Genomic DNA, 21,171 nt, shown 5'->3' on the forward strand with positions numbered 1-21,171 from the left:
CACAGGGGCCATGTTGAATCTGAGACGCCCATTAAATACCCAAGCAGAGATGTCAAATTGGAGGTTGGAGCTCATGGAGAGGTAAAGGAGAGAGTTATCCACGAACACACAGATGGCATTTAAAGCCATGGATCTTGGTAGGACCACCTACAGACAGAGTGGAGGTAGAAAAAAGAAGAGGGCCAAGGGGAGAGCCCTAGGTCCCTCCAGTGTTAAGCGGTTGGGCAAAGGTGTGAAAACGCTGACAGATGACACCAAGACAGTAAAGTAGGTGGAAAATTAGGAGAGTATGATGTCTTCAAAGACAAGAAAGGGAAAAATTCCAGAGGACAGACGCTGATTATCTGGGTTACATGCTTCTTAAGAGTTCAAGTGAAATGTAGGCAGAGAATTGGCCACTGGGTCTGATACCCTTTTTGGTTACTGAAAAATTTGTCAAGAGCTGTGCCTGGGGAGAGGTAGGGGAAGGAGCCTGACGGGAATGGGCAAGGAGAGAACGGATGTTCAAGAGTGGAAGGAAGAAAGAGAAAAAATGTTTGACTGAAAAGGGGCAGAGATACCGTGTGGTAGTTGGGAATAGACATCAGTGTCTTGAGAGTTTCTGTAACTATGAGAGATGCTACAACAAATTTCGATGGTGATAAAGAACGATCCAGATGAGAAGGGAAAACTGAAATTTATTGAAGGCTTACTTAGTGTGTTAAGAGCTTTACAAACTTTCATCCTCACATGTTTTATGGGTCAGGCAATTGAGGTTAAATAACTTGCCCAAGATCATGCAGCTAGAGGTGGCAAAGCTGAGAGGCCACCCCGATTTTTCTGACCCTTCATGCCTCGCCACCCCATTGCACAGGCATACAGCCCCCTGTACTTAAACAGCTGGGACATGCCTTTGCCCTGGCCGCGGGGCCCCTGGTGAATCAGAGAGTTACTCTCATGCTGGAGGAACAGGGCTTTATTTTCCTCCTCCGACGCTGTAAGCAGGGGCATCTCTCCCCACAGCCTGAACACCCATGCAGCACAGGACAGAAGCTCTCCCCAGGCCAGAGGGGCAGAGGCAAGCAGCAGGAGCCCCTAGAGGTAGGAGGGAAAGGGATACTTCTGGGGGTGTTCAGCAGGTTTCTTTTTGTGTCAGCCAGTGCAAGGGGGTGCTGGAGGCTGCTGGTCCCAACCAGCTGGTGCCTGTGGCCCCAGCATTTGTCTGGAGGTGTTCCGTGTGGGAGCATGCCCAGGTCAGAGCCCAGTCTCCCGGTTGCCCCCATTGAGGCTGAGGCTGTGGGGGCGGGCACCACGCTCCAGCCTGCGGCCAGACAGGAGGCGCCTCAGGGAGGAGCCGGAGCTGAGGTCGCCGCAGCTGCGAAGGTGGAGGCTCTCTCGGCCTGGCCGGCCCCATGGGCTCCGGGGCACCTAGATGGGGCCACAGGAGACAGCATCAGTGTGGCGCAACCTGAAGCTCCAGGCTTTCCTGGGTGTCTTCCCTGGATCCCCTAACTCTACCTGCTTATGTCCATGGGCTCCATTCCCATTGGGATCGGGGGCCTTCCTAGACATCTGGAGGAAACGAGTGACCAAGCCCCGGCCTGGCCAGCTGCCCTTCAGATCCCCCAGGGAGTGGGCAGGTGCAGGGCCCAAGGGCAGGGGGACCTTCTGGAAGGTGGGCACAGGGCGCCGTTTCTCGGCTGAGCGGGCACGTAGCAATTTGGGGGAAGGGCAACGGGCTAGACGGAAGAGGCAGGCTTCAGAGCAGAGCCCTGGGGTGGTGGGGGGAGAGAGAGAGAGAGGAATGGGAGGTGAAGAGAAGGCCAGGCAGCACTTCCCGACACCCCTCCCCCTCGCCGGGCACCAACCATGTGCCTCACCTGTATCTGCAGAGGAAATGGAAGCAGCTTCTTCCTCAAGCACTTTGGTATAAAGGTCCCTGAATTCAGCTGAGGAGGAGAGAGAGAGGGGGACTGAGTGGGAGTGCCCGCCCATCTCACGGCCCTCCTGAGAACTCAAGCCCAGCTCCCACACCCCATTCCCAACCAAGGGGCCTCATCTCTGCCCGCATCTGCCAGTAACTAGGTGGTACAATCCACCAAGTCAGGGACTAAGGCGCTACCGTTCCCTGCTGCATCCTCCCCAGTACCTGGCACGTAAGGGTAATCACAGGCACTTTCTGCACCAGGCCTAAGCACATGACCTGCATCTCTCCTCAGTAACTCCATAGTACCTATGGTGAGGGACTGTTATTATACCTGTTTTACGGGTGAGAAACTGAGGTTTGGAGAGGGTAGGTAACTAGCCCAAGCTGGGAACTGTGAGACTGGGTTCCAAAAACCAAATCTTCTTCTAGGAGGTGACGACATAAGAAGTGTCTACTGCAGGAGTGAATTCCCCCCTTCTTCCTCCTCAGGGACCTCAGTGGTGTCCCAGAGCCTGGTGGGCATCAATGGTCCTCTAACTCCCAGGGCCTGCCCTCCCCTGCACCGTGTGGGGGCTCACCGGTGTCGCTGGAGGTGGTGATGCCCGGGTCACTGTGGGACCGTGGCAGCAGCAGCGGTGGCGGGGGAGCCGGGTGAGGAGGCTGGTGCCCCGGGGGGGTGAGGGAACCTGAGCTATCGCTGAAGCGGCGGGCCGGGGCTCGGGGGGGAGGGGCTGCAGCGGGCCGGCTGCTTCCCCGGGGGACCCGCCGCCTCAACTCGGGGAAGCAGGGTCCCACCCAAGGTGGCCAGCCCTCCAGCCGGTGGCAGCTGCGGGCAGCTGTGGGGGCACCCAGCGGGGGCGGGGCCTCGGGGGCAGAGCAGGAATAGGAGCGGGCAGCTCTCGGGGGCCGCCGGGGTAGGGGGCTGTCCTCAAAGGGGCCCCGCAGGCCGCAGTCCAGGCTGAGGCAGTAGCCGGCGCGGCTGCGCTGAATAGAGCGGAAGAGCACGTAGTCAACGGAGCGCACGGAGCCCTGCAGCTCCAGCAGGCACGAGTCCTCCGACGGGCTGGAACCCCCGGGGAGGTCGCCGATGGCTGACAGCACCAGAGACCCGCTGTCCATGGACACTGTGGGCGGTAGGGGCTGCCGGGTAGCGCCAGCCTGGCCAGGCCCAGGCGGTTCCTCTTTTCTCAGGCCCAACCTCTTGGGGACCATCCTGCCTCCAGTTTGATCTCAGAGGAGACAGCCAAGCCCAGGATTCCAAGAAGCCCCAGCCCTCACTCATCTCTCAACTGCCAGCTCAGTCCCGTCTCTCTCTCTCTGCTCCCCACATCCTGTCCACCCTCCCCGCTTTCTGCTCACCATCTACAATGGAGGCCACTCGCTCGCAGATGCAGGAACCATCATGAAGCTGAGGGTCAAACAGAGTGGCCTGCAGAAGACACAAGGGTCAGGGTCCAGCCCTACACACTGATACGGCCACCCCATAGGCTGGACATAGCTCTGGAGACCTAGATTCCTGTCCAGCTTTGTCACTTTGTCCAAGCCACTTATGTGGGCCTCAGTTTCCATTATCTGTAAAATGGAAATAATAGTTCTTACCCCACCCACCTCACCAAGCTCTCAGGCAGATCAAAGATGACAGTGGATGTGCTAGTGCTGTGAAGATCACGAGAACCAGTATTATCTTTATCCAGTGAGAGCAGCTCACTCAGCTTTTGAAGCTCTATCTCTGACTCCCCGGCCTGCACCGAGCCCTGCTCTCACCTGGCTGTCTCCTCGTAGCCCCATGACGGCCTCATAAGAAGGGGGGCAATCAGTAGGGTACAAGGGTACCGGGCTGTCCATAGAGCCATTGTAGGTGATGCTGGCAGGATGAGGGAGAGAGTCAAAGCCTGGAAAAGAACTCCTGTTCCAAAAAGATCCCTCCCCACACATCCCCAGCTGCAGCCCCAATCTCCCTCCTTAGCTCCCCCAGCAGGACTCCGCCTGGCCTCACCTCTGTGCATCTGTTTCTGAGCTGCAGGTGTACTCTGGGGGATAGTAGGGTGGCGGGGGCACAGGCGGTACGAATTCCTCCAAGTCCAGCATGGTGTGTAGGAGAGGGGCTGGGGGCGAGGATGCACAGCCCAGAGGCCCCAGAGGGCCTGACACTGAGCGCTCAGGGGCCAACTGCTGGGGAGCAAGCAGGTCCGCAAGCTTGGTTTCTGGGAATACAGCTCCTTGGCTCCCAAACTTCTCTGTCTACATTTTCTGGCCCCATCTCCTCCAAGAAGCTCAGTTCTGCCCCCTTCCTTTGCCAGAACCAGCTCCTCCTCTAACCCTGCCCTAGCCAAGGACTTTCATCTCTTGCCCTGCCCACCTACAAATTCCTCCTCTATATGGACCCTTCTGCACCCAGAATCACTATCTGTCCTCTGTCCCCACCAAAACATCAACCCATTATCCCCGCCCCCATCTAAGACTTTGACTCCGCCCAACTTTTAGTCCCACTCTCCAAAGCCCCCCGACTGGCATCACATACTTCTCTTACTCCTTGTCATTTCCCTCCTCACCGTTCCTTGAACCTCCTAAATATCTCTACAGTAGACATGCCTAATAGGTGACCCATTAGCCCCTGGTCCTCAAAACCTAGCACTGTAGCCATCACCCCTCAAGCCCAGTCCCAGCACACACAGCCCTGCCCCCACCCTACCTTCCTGGCTTTGACCCCGGCTCCCCACTTACTGTGTGCACAAGGTCCAGGGAGAAGATCTGGATGCAGCAAACAATAGCAGAGAGGGTACAGATTAGGGCGGCACAAACGGTGAGACCACAGACACTAAAGAGCAAGTTCTGGGGAGGGCAAGAAAGAGGAAGGGGGATGTGAGAGGAGCCTGCGGTGGGGTAAATCTCACATATTCGGGGCCTGTGAGGACTCCAGGAGGAAATGCAAGGGTGAGAACCAGGAAGATGGTGGGAAAGGAAGGAATGGGGGATGGGGGGGGTGCATGCTCACCTTAAGGGCCCCTCGGGCTTCATCACAGGTGGAGTTAGGGGCAACTTTCAGTTCCTGCCCTGACTCTGGACAGGGCCGCAGTAGAGGAACAGAGGGGCAGCACACACAGACCTTTCCGTCCTGAGTGGGAGTGGAGAGGGTGAGGCAGCCTGAATCAGGACAAGCCCAGGTGCCCTGCACACCTCCCCCAACCAGCACTCTCAGGCTCTCTTTCCTCAAATCTCACCAAGTTGCATTCTTGGAAGTCTCGGGCCAGCTGAGCGTTTTTACAGGAGAGAACAGAGCCAGCCATGCTGAGCATGACACAGAGCACCGAAAGCAAGGAGAAGAAGGAGATCTGGGGGAAACAGGGCACAGACTCAGGGCTGGGACCCCAAGAGGACCATCTACCGCAGGTGGAGCCGCCCTCCTTCACAGACATCTGTACCCGGACAGCATGAATGGGAGAGTCGGTTCCCTTCTCGAGGGCATAAATGGGCATCCCCTCAGGTGCTAGGCACCTGCCTCCCAGGGGGCATCAGACCCTGGCACCTACCACTAGAGTGAACGGCCGCTTCCAAGACACAATGCCAACCACCCCGGAAAACGCCAGCTGGGGACAGAGTGAGCACAGGCTCAGCCTAACAGGGGAGGCACCTGAGTGAGCCCCTCACCACAGGGTGCACCCAGCTCTGTGAGGAGGAAGAGGACCAGGAGAGGGAGGAGAGCCCAGGATTTGGACTGGCAGCTGGTGTGGAGGGGTGGGGCCCGAGGAGCCTCCCCCACCCAACAACTGTGCGCCCAACTCACCGAGAATCCAGCCCAAGACGGGCAGGATCTCTTGACGCTCTCGGTGGTGGTGACGGAGGAGGCCACCATGCTGAAGGTGACCACCAGGATACCCAGGAGCACCTGAGCCAGCCCCAGCGTGAGCAGAGCCTGCAGCCAGGGTCGGTGGAGGCGGAGGTGGGTAAGGCCCCGGGTGCTAGGCCGGCTAGTCAGCGAGCGGCTGGAATCACTAGGCGAGGGCATCATGCCTGCCGCCCGGTTGCCTGAGTCTCGCTCGGCACCCCCTGGCTCTTGGGAGCATCTCAGAGGCGCCCACGGCCCCGTCCTTCCTCTTCTCCACCCCCCTCGCTCTAGAGCCCACCCCCTGGCTGGGTCCCCTGGGGCATGGCCCAGGGACTCCAGCTGGGGGGGGGCCCAAGGGAGGGGCGTCACGGAGGGGCCGCGGTGTGCTCCCTCCCCACCACGGGCACTGGACGGGTACCGTGCCCAGGACGGCGATGAGGACGCGGGGGCACCGGCTCATCGCATCTCCCTAGGGAAGAGGGGCGCCGAGAAGGGCCGGTCCGGGAGTGAAGAGAGGGCGGCGCTCCGGAACCCAGGGAAGGGTGGGAAGGGTAAAGGCGAGAAAGATGGGAAAGAAGTCTAGAGAAGAGGGGAGGGTCGGCGTGACTCTAGAGGCGCGATCGGTGTGCCCTCAGAGTGTCCAGTGGGATCCGAGGCCGCCTGGTGGGGAGAGGCTGCGGCGCCGCCGCCTCCTGGGTCGCCAGCCTCGCTCCCCTCCCCACCACACTCCTGCTCCCCCAGCTCGGGCTGCAGCAGGTCCGGGACTGGAGGCGGGGGATGGGGAAGGGATGGTGCGGGAGGAGGAGCGTGGCGCGGGAGCCAGCGCGGTGCACCCCGGGAGTTGAAGTCCCGGTCAGAGACCTTGGGGGAGGGGAACGGGGGGCGGTGAGGAGAGAGGGAGGAGGAGGCAGGGCGGCTGGGCGAGCTGGCCGCAGTGGCCGGTCCGGTGAGCAGCCCCGGCCCCTGCCTCTCCCGAGCCCAGGCCCGAGCTAACAGGGCTCTCGGCGTCCACTTGAGCCCCGCCCAGCCTCTCAGGCGCGCTGCGTTGCCAGCTGAGGCAGCGGCTCTTTCCCGGTCATTAGTGGAGAGGGATGCTGAGCTGGGCTCCCCGGCAGCTCCGCAATTCCACGCCCAACCGTGGACTTCCCTCCCTCTTCCTGCGCCGGCCAGCAGGCTCTGCTGTCCCACCCCCGACAGCTCTCCCTTTACACTAAGGCCAGGTCCGACCTTCCTTCTGGAGTCCACATTCTACTTCCATTCCAATCCCCTCCACACTCTCTCCAGTAAAGCCTAGTTCCCATTAAAATTTCGGAAACGGGGATTTGTGTTCCAGTTCCACTTTCTTTTTATTTAAATAACCGAAGCAACAGCCTTGGCACAGCAGAGGGAAGCTGGGTTGGAGTGTGTAGAGGTGGCAGCAGTGTGGCCTGATGGCGGGGGGAGGGAGGAAGCAGTGACTGGGTCACGCTGGGCTCCCCACACCCTTAAGTCAGGTTTAGCAGTCATGGTTGTGGGGTTGGGGGCACTATAGTGGAGACATCAAGTAGAGATGCCTCATCAAGTCCCAGAGACCTCAGGGATGGGGGCTAGGTCACCTCCCTCAAGTGGCAGGGCCAGGGCATCCGAGTTAGCGGTCACGGGGCCCGGAAGGCATTTTCGGCAGCCCCAGCGGCTGCACTGGCAGCTGCGGTTCGCACCGCAGGGTTGGAGAAGACACCAGCTGCAAATTCTTGCTGGGCCTTCTGAAAGCTGGCACCTGTGCGGCGGTACAAGGAGTGGATCTGCAAGTAGAAGGCATAGACTTTACAGCACGTTCCGGCCACTGTTACACCACTCCAGTCTAACACCACCACCACCACTCACTAGCCTGCAGCTCTAGCTTTTCCTTCTTGGCTCCCTACCAACACACACCCACACCTACCCCTCCCCCACCTTCCCCTGCACCGGGTCCATTAGCTGAGAACCCATCCATCAGCCTGGCCCTCCCCAGCTGCTCCTGAATGTTCCGCCCATGCCCCTAGGGATACATGATCTCACTCTCCTGGCCCCACCTACAGCCCCTCACCCGCTTCAGCATCACAATTCCCAGCACAGCAATGCCAGTGAAGAAGAGGGCAACCAGCAGCATGAGCACAGCTACAGCCGTGTTGGACTTCAGCACCACCAGAGCGGAGATCCAGCCACTGCAAGGAGTGGAAAGTATGTGGAAGTGAGGGGCTGCTCACAGCCGGGTCTCTGTCCTCCCAGTTTCTCTGCTGGTTATGTCTTCCCACCAGGGGCCGTTTCCCTGTCAGTCTGGCAGCTTTCCATGCACAATCCCAAACTACATCTACTCTCTTCATAGTTTTAATCCCAGCTTCTGAACCACTAGCTCCTAGCTCTCCAAGCCCTTCGAGACATCCTCACTCCAAACAGATCTTTCTGTTGAGGATTCCTCCTCTTCTCCAACCATGGTTACACATGCCTCCTCCAGGAAGCCTCCTCAGATTGACCACAGCCATCTTTCCCTTAGTCTACGTCTGTCAAGAGTCCTGTCTGGGCTCTCTATCACGAAGGATGTCCTGTCTCTCTGGTTAAATTAGCACCTCCCAAGGATAAACACCACACTTCCTTTTCCTGAACAACTCCTATGCCAGAACTCAATGCTGACTTGGTTTAAAGGAGTGGGAGAAAGGGGTGAGCGTAGACAGCAGCCTCACAGACCTGAACCCCCAACCTGGAATGCCAATGGCCTGGAGGACAAACAGAACATCCTGGACGAAGAAAATGAAGAAGAAAACGAAGAAGTTGAATGAACTGTCACTCCTGCAAAAAGAAAGAATGGGACGTGTAGGCAGAGAATTAGGGTTGGAGGAGCAGAATGCGACCCGTCCAAGTCCCCTCCCTGCCAGCATCCCCACTCCCCCTTCTTACCGGAAAGCCTTATACATGGGGCGGTACCAGCAGACGAAGGAGCAGGGAGTGAAGAGGAGGATCCAGAGGATAGAGAGCCCGAAGCCTGAGCCATTGCTGGTCTCCACACAGAAGCTGGCCAGACAGGCAAGAAAATTCAGGAGGAGAGCCAGAGTGCTGCCTAAGGGTCAGAGGGCCAGGATGATGGGTCAGTGAAAGCTCCTTCCCCTAGAAGCCCACCCCAAAACCCTCACCAAATGTGGCAGAGTAAGGGAAGGAAAGCCGCTTCTATCTTCACAGGATCCTCAATGGGGAGGCAGAAGTAGCAAATCTCAATCATGTGTGATCCCCTTTGCAAAGACATTTAAAGGATTCAGAATACGTTTATGCACAAGGACAGGGGAAGGGGGAGAGGGCAAGAACATATCTTTGCGAGAAGGCTGGAGAATAAGTTCTAAATACTATAAAAGGAGTAATCCAGGAAGATCCCTGGAGAAATGAGCCTTAACTTCAAATGCTGAGGAGACGTGAAGTGTCCAGTTCTGAGTGAGTGGGCTCCAGGAAAGGAAAGATGTACAAGTTACTACCTCTACTTTTCCTTCAAAAAGGCTTCTAACTACTCACACATCCAGAGGTAGTACATGGTGGATACTGTCTTCTGAAATTCTTGGGGGATCTCCATGGAGATGTCCTGGAAAAAGCAGGGCTGAACTGGGCAAAAAGAAGGTAGAGGGGGCCAATTGTTCTGTCGAGCTGTAAGGCACAAAAAGAGCAGGAGGACCCCACAAGTGAGAAGGAGACCAATCACTCCCCCTTCCTTTCATCCCTGGGTCCTCTCTTCTATTTCCAATTCAAGGCTTCAAGGAAACAAGGGTAAGTGGCAAAATTTATGTTAATAGTGAGTGTTTACTCTGATTCGTGTTTATTATGACTTACAACTTCTAAGCATGGTGCCCAGCATTTTGCATGGATGACTTTGTTTAACCCTCAAAACAATCCTGTCAGACAGGTACAAATGTTATTCTCATCTTACCAGTAAGGAAACTGACGCACTCAAGGTTGAATAACTTGCCTAAGAGCTCACCCTTAATAAGCCACACAGCACCGAAATTCAAACTCAGCTACCTGGCTGCAGTGCCCATGCTCTGCGGTCCTTTTTTGAGACTTCCAACCTGTCAGATACTCCCCGCAATCCTATCAATCCACTTACTAGCTGCGCCCCCCAGGGCAGCATGCTGGAGTTCTCGCTCCCTCCGGTCCAACTCTTCTGCCTTCCGGTTGAGCTCCTCCTGCTTCTTTAGCAGCTCAGCTGTAGCTGCTGCAGCTGAAGCCTGTCCAGTATGAGCAGAGGGAGATGTGAGTCCTGAATCCCCAGGCTGGCCCCTCTCCCCAACCCTACCCATATACTCCCTTTACCTGGGTGCTGTAGGAGCCATAGTTCTTGGGTTCTGTGGGGCTGAGCTTTCTTGAGGACTGCAAGGGGGGAGCTGAGGGTGGAGCTATCGGAACAGGGGCAGGAGGCTCATAGCTTGGTGGTGGCTGTTGAGTTTGGAAAAGACCTTAGGGATCATCTAATTCCTCTTTACACAGGCATCTAGAGTCTACTTGAACATCTTTAGACCTAGAACTCATTACCTAAGGTGGCAGCCCCTCCCCCAGTTGTTAGAAACCTAGTTCTCGTGTTTATGTCAGAGAACTCTTTTGCAACCTGCAGCAGCCCTCATAACCCCTCACATCAAGTTCCTTAGCCAGGGTTCAAGGCATTCACCTGCTGTATCAATCTCCTTAAACTTTTAAAAATTCTTACCTTTTCTTATTCCAGTGAGACAAACACATCTAGTCTTCTTCATCCCTTGATCTCTAATTATATACCTGAGCATAGTTTGTTTTCTCCTCAACTCAAACCAGCCCCATCCCTTTTCTTCTTCAAAAGAGCCTCCCCAGACAGAATCTTCGTCAGGCCCTGCCAAACTCCATGTCCTCCCAACACTGACATTTAGCGCTCAAATCAGTGGATCCTTGGCCTTGGTGTCTTTAGAAGGGTTAGGCATCCCATGATAGACTGGCCTTTCTTAGGGAGCTAAAATCACAGTGCTTCTTCCTTCCTTTGCATGCACAGAAATCCCCTGTACCCCAACAAAATGGGCTTGCTGGCATAGCCTGGCCTTCCCCTGCTCTCCAAAATCTCACCTCTCGGGTGTCAAAAGGGTTGTAGACATCAAGCGTGGCATAGTGTGTGCTTGGTCGGTGCTGGATCACAGCAGGGTCCTGTGGGCAGAGATCTGGGGCTCAGCTGGCACCTGGTGCCTCTGGGGGAACTCACAAGGGCCTCGTCTCACTTGCTGTGGCTCCGAGGACTGCAGCTTGAGGGCCACGCTGTTGTCCCAATATTTGTCCCCAATACTTCACCCCACACTGCCAGTACCAGCTCCTTAAGGGGCAGGGCCCGCCCCCCCAGGATGCTCACTGGTCTGGAGTCGTCGTCACTCCCACGTGGCGGCCCTTCCCCGGATCAAATGTCACGAATGGGAATACAAGTTACCCCGACCCTCTAGAACCGAGAAATCACCCCAGCTGCCCCAAAGAGGCCGGCGCAAGTCACCTGAAAGGGGTTGTCAAGCTCTCCGGGCTCGGCGAAGGGGTTTCCACCGTCTCTGCTTTGAGCCATATTTGCAACTTCGGCTTGGGCCGCCCCCTCCCCTCCACGCCCCTGCCGCGGCAGTGGCGGCAGCCGCGGCCCTCAGCGCTCTCTCTGCTCCGCTCCTCCCGGTCTGCCCCGCGTCTCTGTGCACGGATTGGTTGTACCGACCGGAAGGGTCGCAAGGATACCCGCTGCAGCAGCGGCTTGCGCCTGCGTCTCAGCTAAACTCAAAGAAGGAAGTGCTCCACGTGACACCTCCAACTCGGTCTCAGCAGCCAAATACCGCCCCCTCCCCACGTGACTTCCCTGAAGTAACGAACTACACCTCCCAGCAGGCCTCGCGTCAGAATCCCGGTCGGTCCTAGTCTTCCGACCCGTGGTGCCTGTCTCCCGGGAGCCCAAGTCGAGCAAGTTTTTTTTAAACCTGGATTTCTGTTTCTAGCCTGCGGCCCGGCCTAATAGCTATAGTAATCGAACCTCTTTCCCAAACCTCATCATTCCAGATCAAAGAAGTGTTATCCTTCTAAGCCCTCTCACCGTCAAGAAATGTTACCCACCCGTCGCTCTCCTCCCGAGACAAACTGGGCGGATGTACTAGCAGCCTTGGCTACGGCTAACTGCAGGGTAAGATGGCACTCCCTCCGTCGTTGTCAGTTTTCTCATCCCTTCACCCCAGCACCCCCAAACCTCAAACTCCAGGGATGGGGGTTGGATGAAGCACGTCATTTTATTTCACAAAGACTGTACAAAATTCCTTATAAAACATGGGATAGATGCCATCTGATCACCTCATTCTGCCCCCACCCAACTCAGTTGTGAGGGGGCAAGTGAGGGTGGGAAGAGTGTGAGATGGAATAGCATTATGTACAAGGCAGGGGTTGAAGCGATAGGTACAAGTTCTTTCATATTTACACTATTTCACATATTCACAGGTACATAGGGAGCCAGGAGGAAGGAGTGGGCTCCAGCTCTATTCTCTTGTATAAAAAAGCACCAGTGTCCTGGACTGGACACCCACTGCTGTTAGAGACACAGGGGCGCCCAGGGCCCGATCGTCACCGACTGATATCCCGACTGGAGTCCCACAACTTGGCGTTAGGTGGCTCAGCCCGAAGGCGGGCAAAGAAAGGATGTTGAAGGGCTTCGCCCAAGGTCAGCCGCTTAGCAGGTTCATACTCTAGCATGCTTTCAATCAGATCGAAGAGCTGGTGGTGTTCCTCTGCTTCTGAGGTCAGATACCGCTGGTGGTGGAGGGCAGGAGAAAGGTGAGGCACGATGCCTTACAAACCCTGCCTTCTTCTTCGAGGCCCTAGCTTTCAATCCTGAAGGACCACAGCTCTGCCTGCAACCATTACGAACGCTACCTTACCATGACTACACGGTGAGCATTTCTCATGTCACAGTGCAAACTACCTTCCCACCAGTACAATTATTCCTTCATACTCTTTGAAAGTTCTTTCTACTTGTATACCCTTGTCAACTTCATAAATTTTCTTTAGCTCCTCAATAAAATGCAGACTCCTCAAAGGTAGTTTATTCTTTTCTGTCTGACCTAAAGAATTCAGGACATTGCTCTCATCTCTGGTTGGCTCAAGAAAGACACGGCAGCTGTCTAACCTCATTCCCTGCATAAAACCACTCCCTCTCATCTCTCTTCTATCAACAAAAGACGCCTTCTTTCAGTTTTTCTCCCTTTTTTTTTTTTACTAACCCTCTGCTTGTGAAATGCACTCCAAGGGCAAAACACCTTAAGAAGGAAGTGACCTCTGGGTGGTGGGCACTATTTATTCCCAGCCCGGCTCACCCGAAGTGGTTTGCAGTTTTCTCGAACGTAGCGCCCAGCTGATGTGTTCTCATCCCAATCCAGGCGACCCCGATAAAAATATTTCTGCTTCCTAGAGGGGAAGGGGGAAGTTGAGGAATCAGGAGGTTCCTCTTATTATGGGATAATTCCCTTTTCCCCCCATCTGGGAGTAGCTGGGGGAGGGGAGGTGTCAAAGAAAAAACTAAATGATGTGATAGAGACCAATTTTGTGGAAAGAAAAAGGGTTAAGTCCCTCCCACTTGAGGTTCACCTTGTCTTTCGGATCATCCGGGAAGGGATAGGACCCAAGATCCTTTCCATCATGGCTAGATGTTCTCTGTTGTCATGGGTCTGGGAAACAAAGACAGAACTGAGCATGGGACTGAGGGGATGCTGAGGTCTAGCCACTAGGAAGATAAGCAGTGTGGAGAAATGAGCAGGCAGTTCATCAGCAGACAAGGAAATTAGGAAGGAGAATGCCTTGTCACACAACACACCCCACCACTTACTTGGAAGAGGGTGAAGCCAACATAGTATTCGAAGATGATGCAGCCTATACTCCACACATCACAAGGCTGAGACCAGCCCAACTCTGGGTAGGAATGGGGAGGAAAAGGTATTATGAGGCTCAGGGGCCCCCATCCTCACCACCACAGCCCCTCACATACTTGGACAACCTTGTCCTTCCCCCCTTACCAAGGATGACCTCTGGTGCTCGGTAATGGCGGGTGGAGACAATGGTACTATGGTGTTCGTGGTCAAAGGTGGCACTGCCAAAGTCTACCACCCGCACAGCTGTGCTCTTCACACTGCGCTCATCTCGCTTCTAGGAGCAAAGCAGGAAGAACATGAACCTCTGCACTGAGACTGAGACTGGACAGACCGAGATTTTACCGGTATTCTCTCAAGTGCTTCTGAGCTTTAAGAAAACAACTTTGACCTCCTGCCTGCTCCCACACATGCCTTCTGCTTTACAGCCTCCCCCATATCCAGCAGAGTACTTTAGGAGTGGGGGAGGAAGAAGATTTAGGAGTAACTACAGATATAGCATGCAAGTCTCTATGCATCTGAAGAGTATACCCAAGTAACTTGTGTAGTTTTTCTGAAAATATACAGCAGGGAGCAAAGTGAAGAAAAGCTTCCTTAGCTGAGATCTCCGTGATCTCCAGTTAGTCCACAGAGCTGATCTTTCCTTATAGAAAAGAGAAGGAAGCCCAAACCGAGAAGCTTGAAAGCATTTTCACTTATTGGAAAGTTAACTGAGGTTCTTTTTCCAAATTCTCTTCCAATTTAAGACTTAAATCTCTCCCTTTCTATCTATTCTGGTACTCCGGTTTTACTCAGTCAGAGCCAGAGCAGAAAATGTGGGAGAAAGTAAAAGGGAGGACGGAAAGGGCTAAGAGAAAGGCAAAGTGGCATGGCCACCTGCTTCCACTGGCCAAGGGGTAGACTGTCCGTCTTACCTTCTCTAGGTTGTAGGTGAGTTCGTAGTCCGAATTCACAAACAGAATATTTTCAGGCTTGAGGTCCGTATGTGTCAGCTTGTTATCATGGAGGACTGCAGAGGAGAAGGCCTGGTCAGGGTTTGTCCAGGTGGCCAGAGCTAACTGGTACCAGCTGACCCCAGGCTTGGTCACCAAGCTCAAAGCTGGTGAAGAGGCAGATCCAGAAGCACTAGGCTGCTTTCTGCTCTACATCCAAATGAAATGCCTAGTCTAAGAAGCCCTACATTTATTAACATATATCTATTTCTCAACCAATGTATAAAGATGGCTTGCTATGGGTGGTGCTTGTGGTTTTTTTGTTTTTTTTTTTCTTTTTCTTTTCCGCATCGCACAGCATGGGGGATCTCAGTTCCTCGGCCAGGGATCAAACCTGTGTCCCCTGAAGTGGAAGCGTGGAGTCTTAACTGTGGAACCATCAGTGACGTCCCTAAGGGTTGTATTTTTGTACTGACTTTGACATGTGTCTGACTCCTGTGAATTCCACTCTGTGCAACTGTATTGCTATGAAGACTCAAGAGGAAGTATGTACTGGTCTGAATTCTCTACCTGGCCCTTTGACTGCACTACTCCCTGCTCCCACCTAGTTTTCTGGGAACAGAGAGCATCTCAGCTCAGACAAATGTAAACCTCTAGCTTGAGGAATCTTTTTGTCTCTTTGTGCTTGCTGCCTGACTTATACTTTCCCAAGGAAGGGGAATGAAGGAAAAAAGAGGTAATTAAGTGCTTTGATTTCAAACGCTTTCTCTTCCAGCTCCTCCTAGGTTGAATGTGGAGTTAATCAGTTACGGTGAGGACATCAGTGAAGGAGTTAAGTCAGAAGAGAAAGAGATGTCAACATGACAGTGAATAAAAGAACTGCAGAGAGTTGAGCTGACTGTTTAGGGGCTTTCACCAGTGCACAACTGAGACAGAAGAGGTTCAATGGAGGGAGGGGCTGCCCCAGAGTCCGCCTCAGCCCGCCCCACTCACACTTGACGGCCTGGCACAGCTGGAAGGCCATGTGACGCACTTGGTGGATGGGGTAGGGCAGGTAGTTGTTGTCTTTGAGGAAATCGAAGGTGCTAAGGCCCAGAAGCTCAAAGGAGATACACATGTGGCCATGGTAGTCAAACCAGTCAAACATCTGGACACAGAGGCTGGGAAGAGAGATGGGGGAAGGGGGATGTCTGATGAGCTCCCATCTGCCCACCACCCCTCCAACAAAGAGGGACTGCACAGCTGTTGATTCCACATACTTGTATAAAAACATGCCAGCTATTATCACCAAGAAAATTCAGTTCAGCTAGGGAATGGCCTTTTTGGCAGAACCAAAAAAAGAAGTACTACCTGCCAATCTTCAAACCATTTTCTTGCAACATTTTAAATAGTTTAAAAAAATTCTATTTGCTGAGAAGCTGTTGAGTGTCAGGCTCCAGCTGAATTGTCAAACTGCCACTCCTACAGCCTGACGCCAGCTCCCACTCCTGAAACTCACTCACCATCGGCCATCATTGGGCCTATGTTTATACCTACTTATATCTTTTCTTAATACGCTTATTTTACATTTGCCTTATGGAATGTGTGTGAACAGAAAAGTTACACATAAATGTCTGTGGCTTCATTAGCATAGGTCTAGATATTAAAAGCTCAACTAATTTTTTGATGAAAATGTTGATTCTCGCCAGCCTCAGAGCCATTTCCAGGGTACATCCCTATGGAGGTCATCCTGGGTCGGAGCCAAACTGCAGAGCAATCTAACTGCCTCGGACACGAGGGAAATGGATTAGAGACCGTCACAGACCCTCCCTTCCTGTCCTAAAGTTCTACTGCTCTAAGATGGTGAATAAAAGATGAATGGATGAGAAGGTCCACGACCCCCTGCCTGTCTAGTCCAGGTCGGGAAGGTTTTCCTGTGTGGGGATGGAGCCTCTCAGACTCTCCACATACTCCTTCACGTGCTTACTTCTTGTTGTCAGGGTCCTTCTCATTGATTTTCTCCAGCACATTGATTTCAAGTCGAGCTGCTTCCTTGTACTTTTCCACATTTTTAATGATCTTCAGGGCAACTCGAGCCCCACCCCTATAGGATGGCAGGAGAGGCTTTCGCTGGAATCTCAAGAACATCTCAGATTGAACAGGGCTGCCTGGGGATTAAAAAATCCTACCTTTGGCTCATCAGCAAAAAAGCCCCAGATACCCTCACTACATCCTTATGGCTAGCAGGTGTGAATATGGAGGGGGCTGACAGTTACCTGCGATGGTCAACACATTGTACAACTCGGCCGAAGGTTCCCTCTCCCAAGGTGCTTACAATTTCATCTGAAATGAAAAAGAGCAGGGTCGGGGAGAGGGAGGGAGAGAAGGTGGGAAATGAGCTGAGTTTGAAGAAAAAAGGGTACAGCAACCTGGGGTGAGGAGATGAAGGAAGGGGGAACAGATACAGATGGTCACAGGGGAAGAAAACCCCTGCGTGATTCCCACCACCTTTAACCCAGGGGCCATGAGAGCTGGGAGTGGACAGCAGAGGTCAATTCTCAACAGCAACTCAAACCACCCAGATAAACAACACCACTGAGAAAAGGCAAAAGAGGCTGTGACTTGGGTTGGCTTGGGACGTTAGGATGGCTATGGGACCATTACAGGCTATAGGATTGTTACGATTTGGCTTGTACATCGCTCTTGTAGCCAGTCCCCGACGTGGTAGATGAGGTGGCCCTCAGCGTCGTCCTCTACACTCTTGGCTCTCCGGCTGCTGTGCTGCTGTCGGGGGGCGGGGGGGGTCGGAGCAAGCCAGGTGTCGGAGCGGGGGCCGGAGGGAGGCGGGGTGGGTGGTGGAGGGGTCACCGGTCACAGGCGCCCAGCCAGGGGGGACAGACGATGATGGGGGACAGTGGAAGGGAACACGTCAGATGCAGTAAGGCGGATCGGGGTGAGAAGAGAGAGCGGCGCATAATCCCAAGTCCCCAAACCCAAAACGGGAGCGGGGAGAGGCATGGGCAGAGCAGAGAAGTGGTGTCGTTGCCAGTGTCACCCACAACCCCATGCTCTACACAATGCCCTTCCGGACGGGCACAGATCTCCCCTTGCCCCCACCCAAGCCCACCTGCTGAGGGAGCCATGGAGTCCAGGGCTTGGGGGAGAAAGGCAGTTCACAAGCAAGGTCCCCATTAGAGAGTGGAGGCCTCGGGGGTGGGGGGGAGGAGCTGCTCCCAACACAGGCCAGCATGCCAGGGAGGGCACTGGGGTTCACAAATGCTCTGTGCCCATCCATCTCCAAAGCAGATTCCAGGGCCCTCCAAGAGTCAGAGAGCTTCCAAGAGAGTAGACAGACTCAGTGCCCACCTCAGTGTTCACGCCCCAATGCTCGGCTGAGAACAAGGATACTTCTCACTTACCAGGGTCCCAAAGGGCTAAAGAAGAGTGGGGAGAGGAAGGGTCTGAGTGGGCACTCACCGAAGATGAGCGGCTGAACGTCCGGCTGCGCCGCCTCCGCCGTCTGTGCTTCCTGCGGCTGCTGCGCTGGCTGCGGTAACTGCTGTTCTCCCGGTGGTATTCGCAGGAATGCCGGTAGTCTGTGTCATAGTAGGCTTCTCCCCGATCCCGGCTGTAGTCGTTTCGCCTGTAGCTGCCACAGTATCGCCGGTCGTACGCCCTCCGGTCGGATGATCGATCATCATAGCTGCTGTTAGACAACAAACACCGATTAGGTACATCTGTTCAGGCCACATTCCTCGTCATACCATGTGACAAGGACCTCCCGAAGGACCAGGAGTAATGCTAGAAAAGTTGCTCTCACACACTCAAGTCTCTCTGAGAGGACCAAGGCCCAGGGAAGTGAAATAACTAAGCACAGAGGAGGATCCCTATACGTGCACATCACCAACACCTCTGAAAAGACATCTGCAGGACAACTGCCTCTGAGGGCCTCCTCCTCCTGTCCAGTGACGCAATGGAACAAAGAGCCGTTTCTTTCTTGAGCCATTCCTGACTGATATCCAGCTTTGCTTCAAACTATCCCCGACCCATCCCTCCCACTGAACATGCTGCTAAGTTATTAAAACCATGCAGACCTAACTCTGTCTTGTCTATTAGCTCATTAGCAACCTCTAGCCCCTAGTCCTTGCGTTTGCTTTCTCTTTGTCCGGGACACCTCCCCCTTGTCTTTCAGGCAAGCTTAGATGTCACGTTCTCTGGGAAGTTTTCCCTGAACTATACATCTTGCCCTACTCCAACCAAATCTGTTGGATGCCTCCCCAGCCCCTTACTATACACTTCCTCTATGATAACACTCTCAACACCTCAGCGTAAATCAGTTATTTTGTTACCCATTTTGAGTATCACCTTCCCCCAGCTACTTAGCTTGAAACCAATAAATCTTTGTTGAATATACAAAGTGACTGGGCATACTGTGAGTTTCTCTTCCTGAAGCCTCACCTCCGGGAACGGACATGGTAGCTGTCTTCCCGCCGGCGCCGCCGTGTCCGGTCACTGCTGCTTGACCAGGAGCGGCTTCTTCGCCTCTTATGCTTTCGGCTCCGATAGTGTTCATGGTAACTCCCCCGGCTGCCTCGCTCTGAAGAGTGGTACCTTCGAGGATGAGGCATCTGGAAAGGAAAGAAAAGTAGAAACAGTGGGGCACGCTCTGAGTTTTTAGACATCCCCTCCAAGGACTGGCTGCTCCAGAGATGCTAAGCTGCTTCCTGCTCTTCAATTTCTACCCTTTTTTTTTTTTTTAAACCACTCACAACTTCCTCAGTCTTCCTCTGTGCTTACAATTCCTCCTTAATGGAGTACATATGTTCACCTACTAACTCGGGCTGAAATCTTTAGGAGTCTCCACCCAACTCAGCTCATTGCTCTAGTCCGATTTTCCTCAAACATGGTTTCATGAAGATACTCAGGTCTGGGCCGCAACTCATTACAGGTGAGACTGTGTAATTCATGAAGCTTCCAACGGTTCATCCTTGGGTGGTATCTAAGACAGATCTGTGCCACACTAAGTTCCTTACAACTCAATAGCATAATGCTTTACTACACACTATTATCGCAAATGTTTTACAATCAATAAAAGCGTATCTTATCTCCCCAAATAGGCCATCCATGTCCTGAGGGTATGAATCTAGTTTCCCAGGTTTCTACATATAGTAGTGTAAACCAAATATAAGCAAGATCCAGGGATTTGGGTTTTGTCCCTTGAACTATCTTAATCATTTTTCACATCACTGGCCAAATCCCGCTTGAATGGATTTACTACATGAGGCTTCAAACTGCAGTCAGTTTCCCATCCAGCCCCTCCCCTTCTCTGCTTACTAAGTACAGAATAACTGGTTTTTAATTAATATCAGCACCAGTTGGCTAAAAGTTGGCCACCTTCCAGTTATTGGAATGGCATGGTGCACAAACCCTTTTTTTTCCTTCAACGAAAGAATCAGAGAGAAATCACTGTCACAATCCAGGGAGATGAGAATAGGAGAACAGAATGAAATTAAACAGGCCCAGGGACAGAAGTCTTATGGGGGCGATGGCGGGGGCGGGGGGGGGGGGGCGGTGCCAGGATTAGGTGTGGGAAAGGCTTAATGACTCCAACATTTGGCTCCCATTCTGAGCTACTTCTCAAACTGATGGAGGAGGGTGGCATTTGATTCATTCCTGGCCTAACAGGGCTTGTAGGAAACCAAGAAGATGCAAGCACAAGATTCTCCCAGGTAATCCAACCTTGCTTAGCAGAGCCACACAAATGTCATCTCACCATGTACATACTGCCACCAAAGTCCTTCACAGGCTTTCCTTCTCCACATCCCAAGTATCTCCAGCCTTCAACCTTTCTCAACTTCTATATCTTTTTTTTTCTCTTTCTCACTCTGAAAATCCAGATCTGCAGTCAGCCTCTTTCCATATGCTCCAAGTGACACGATGGTGTCTTCCCCCTCTCCAGCTTTGGTCCAGCTTTGATATTCTGCTCTTTCTCACCTCGGGAACCACTCCTAACCATACTCCATCACTGCTTCTACTTTGAACCCTCCCAACTTCCCTACTCGTCTTCCAGACTACGTCTAAGGCAGGTCGACCTTCCACCTCATCTTCCTACTCCTCACCTCTGCCACTTCCCAGGTCTCAGCCCTCCCCCTTGCCCCCAATGCAATCTTCTCCCCGCCCGCCCCGCGGTCGCCATCTTCCCGCGCGGCCCCGCGGCCCGCCAACCCGCGCGCTCACCGTTCTGGCGGCGAGGCCCGTGCGCTTGTCCCACAGGAAGTCCGTGATGGCGGCGGCACTGAGGCCGGAGTCCCGGCACCCCCGCGGCGACGAAGTGCGGCTCCACCCCCCTAACCCGAGACCCTGGGACCTCCCGCCTCGTTCCCGGGCTCCGTTCCAGTCCCGCCCGCCCCGGCTCCGTCCCCGCCCCCAGGATCCGCTTGGCGCCGCTCGCACCGCCCCCGCCCGGGGCCCGATCCCAGCTCGGTCTCCGGCTCTGGCCTCTCCGATCCGCCGCCGCCACCGCGAGCGAGCACGTACGCACGCACGCACGTCCTGCGTCGCTTCCCAGCTACCCCCTGGACTCCGCCCCCAGGGCCGCGCACGCCAGCGCGTCCTCGCGTAGTTCGCGGCCGTCCGCCCGTG

The 21,171-nt window shown here is 54.1% G+C and overlaps 3 protein-coding genes across 10 annotated transcripts; all 3 read right to left on the minus strand.

The window, feature by feature from the left end:
- Positions 1-1,103: 1,103 nt before the first annotated feature.
- ENTREP3 (endosomal transmembrane epsin interactor 3) lies at positions 1,104-6,609 on the minus strand. 3 transcript variants are annotated; one of them, XM_057725656.1, is made up of 12 exons: positions 5,691-6,609; positions 5,437-5,493; positions 5,128-5,238; positions 4,902-5,021; positions 4,631-4,738; positions 3,903-4,075; positions 3,671-3,770; positions 3,266-3,335; positions 2,485-3,030; positions 1,860-1,928; positions 1,498-1,751; positions 1,104-1,407 (listed from the first exon to the last, which is right to left on the minus strand). In XM_057725656.1, the coding sequence occupies exons 1-12, from the start codon at positions 5,913-5,915 to the stop codon at positions 1,234-1,236; spliced, it is 2,007 nt and encodes a 668-aa protein (XP_057581639.1). In that variant the 5' UTR covers positions 5,916-6,609; the 3' UTR covers positions 1,104-1,233. The 3 variants fall into 3 exon arrangements, with proteins under 3 accessions (XP_057581639.1, XP_057581632.1, XP_057581645.1); XM_057725649.1 differs by having other exon boundaries at positions 3,903-4,078; XM_057725662.1 differs by lacking the exon at positions 5,437-5,493 and having other exon boundaries at positions 3,903-4,078.
- Positions 6,610-7,053: 444 nt separating this feature from the next.
- Positions 7,054-11,508, minus strand: SCAMP3 (secretory carrier membrane protein 3). Of its 2 annotated transcripts, XM_057725676.1 has the most exons (9): positions 11,227-11,508; positions 10,815-10,892; positions 10,041-10,163; positions 9,835-9,955; positions 9,249-9,377; positions 8,646-8,805; positions 8,436-8,537; positions 7,798-7,915; positions 7,054-7,513 (listed from the first exon to the last, which is right to left on the minus strand). In XM_057725676.1, the coding sequence occupies exons 1-9, from the start codon at positions 11,290-11,292 to the stop codon at positions 7,367-7,369; spliced, it is 1,044 nt and encodes a 347-aa protein (XP_057581659.1). In that variant the 5' UTR covers positions 11,293-11,508; the 3' UTR covers positions 7,054-7,366. The 2 variants fall into 2 exon arrangements, with proteins under 2 accessions (XP_057581659.1, XP_057581669.1); XM_057725686.1 differs by lacking the exon at positions 10,815-10,892 and having other exon boundaries at positions 11,227-11,485.
- Positions 11,509-11,976: 468 nt separating this feature from the next.
- On the minus strand, positions 11,977-21,064 carry CLK2 (CDC like kinase 2). Of its 5 annotated transcripts, none has more exons than XM_057725713.1 (13): positions 20,767-21,064; positions 18,988-19,157; positions 18,007-18,235; positions 17,226-17,313; positions 16,806-16,872; positions 16,517-16,633; positions 15,544-15,710; positions 14,533-14,627; positions 13,766-13,895; positions 13,579-13,661; positions 13,341-13,420; positions 13,070-13,160; positions 11,977-12,506 (listed from the first exon to the last, which is right to left on the minus strand). In XM_057725713.1, the coding sequence occupies exons 2-13, from the start codon at positions 19,155-19,157 to the stop codon at positions 12,321-12,323; spliced, it is 1,503 nt and encodes a 500-aa protein (XP_057581696.1). In that variant the 5' UTR covers positions 20,767-21,064; the 3' UTR covers positions 11,977-12,320. The 5 variants fall into 5 exon arrangements, with proteins under 5 accessions (XP_057581696.1, XP_057581719.1, XP_057581712.1 ...); XM_057725736.1 differs by having other exon boundaries at positions 17,226-17,310; positions 18,007-18,232; positions 20,767-21,049; XM_057725729.1 differs by having other exon boundaries at positions 18,007-18,232; positions 20,767-21,049.
- Positions 21,065-21,171: the final 107 nt, after the last annotated feature.

Source organism: Hippopotamus amphibius, chromosome 1 (genome assembly GCF_030028045.1).
Source record: "Hippopotamus amphibius kiboko isolate mHipAmp2 chromosome 1, mHipAmp2.hap2, whole genome shotgun sequence".
NCBI lineage: Eukaryota > Metazoa > Chordata > Mammalia > Artiodactyla > Hippopotamidae > Hippopotamus > Hippopotamus amphibius.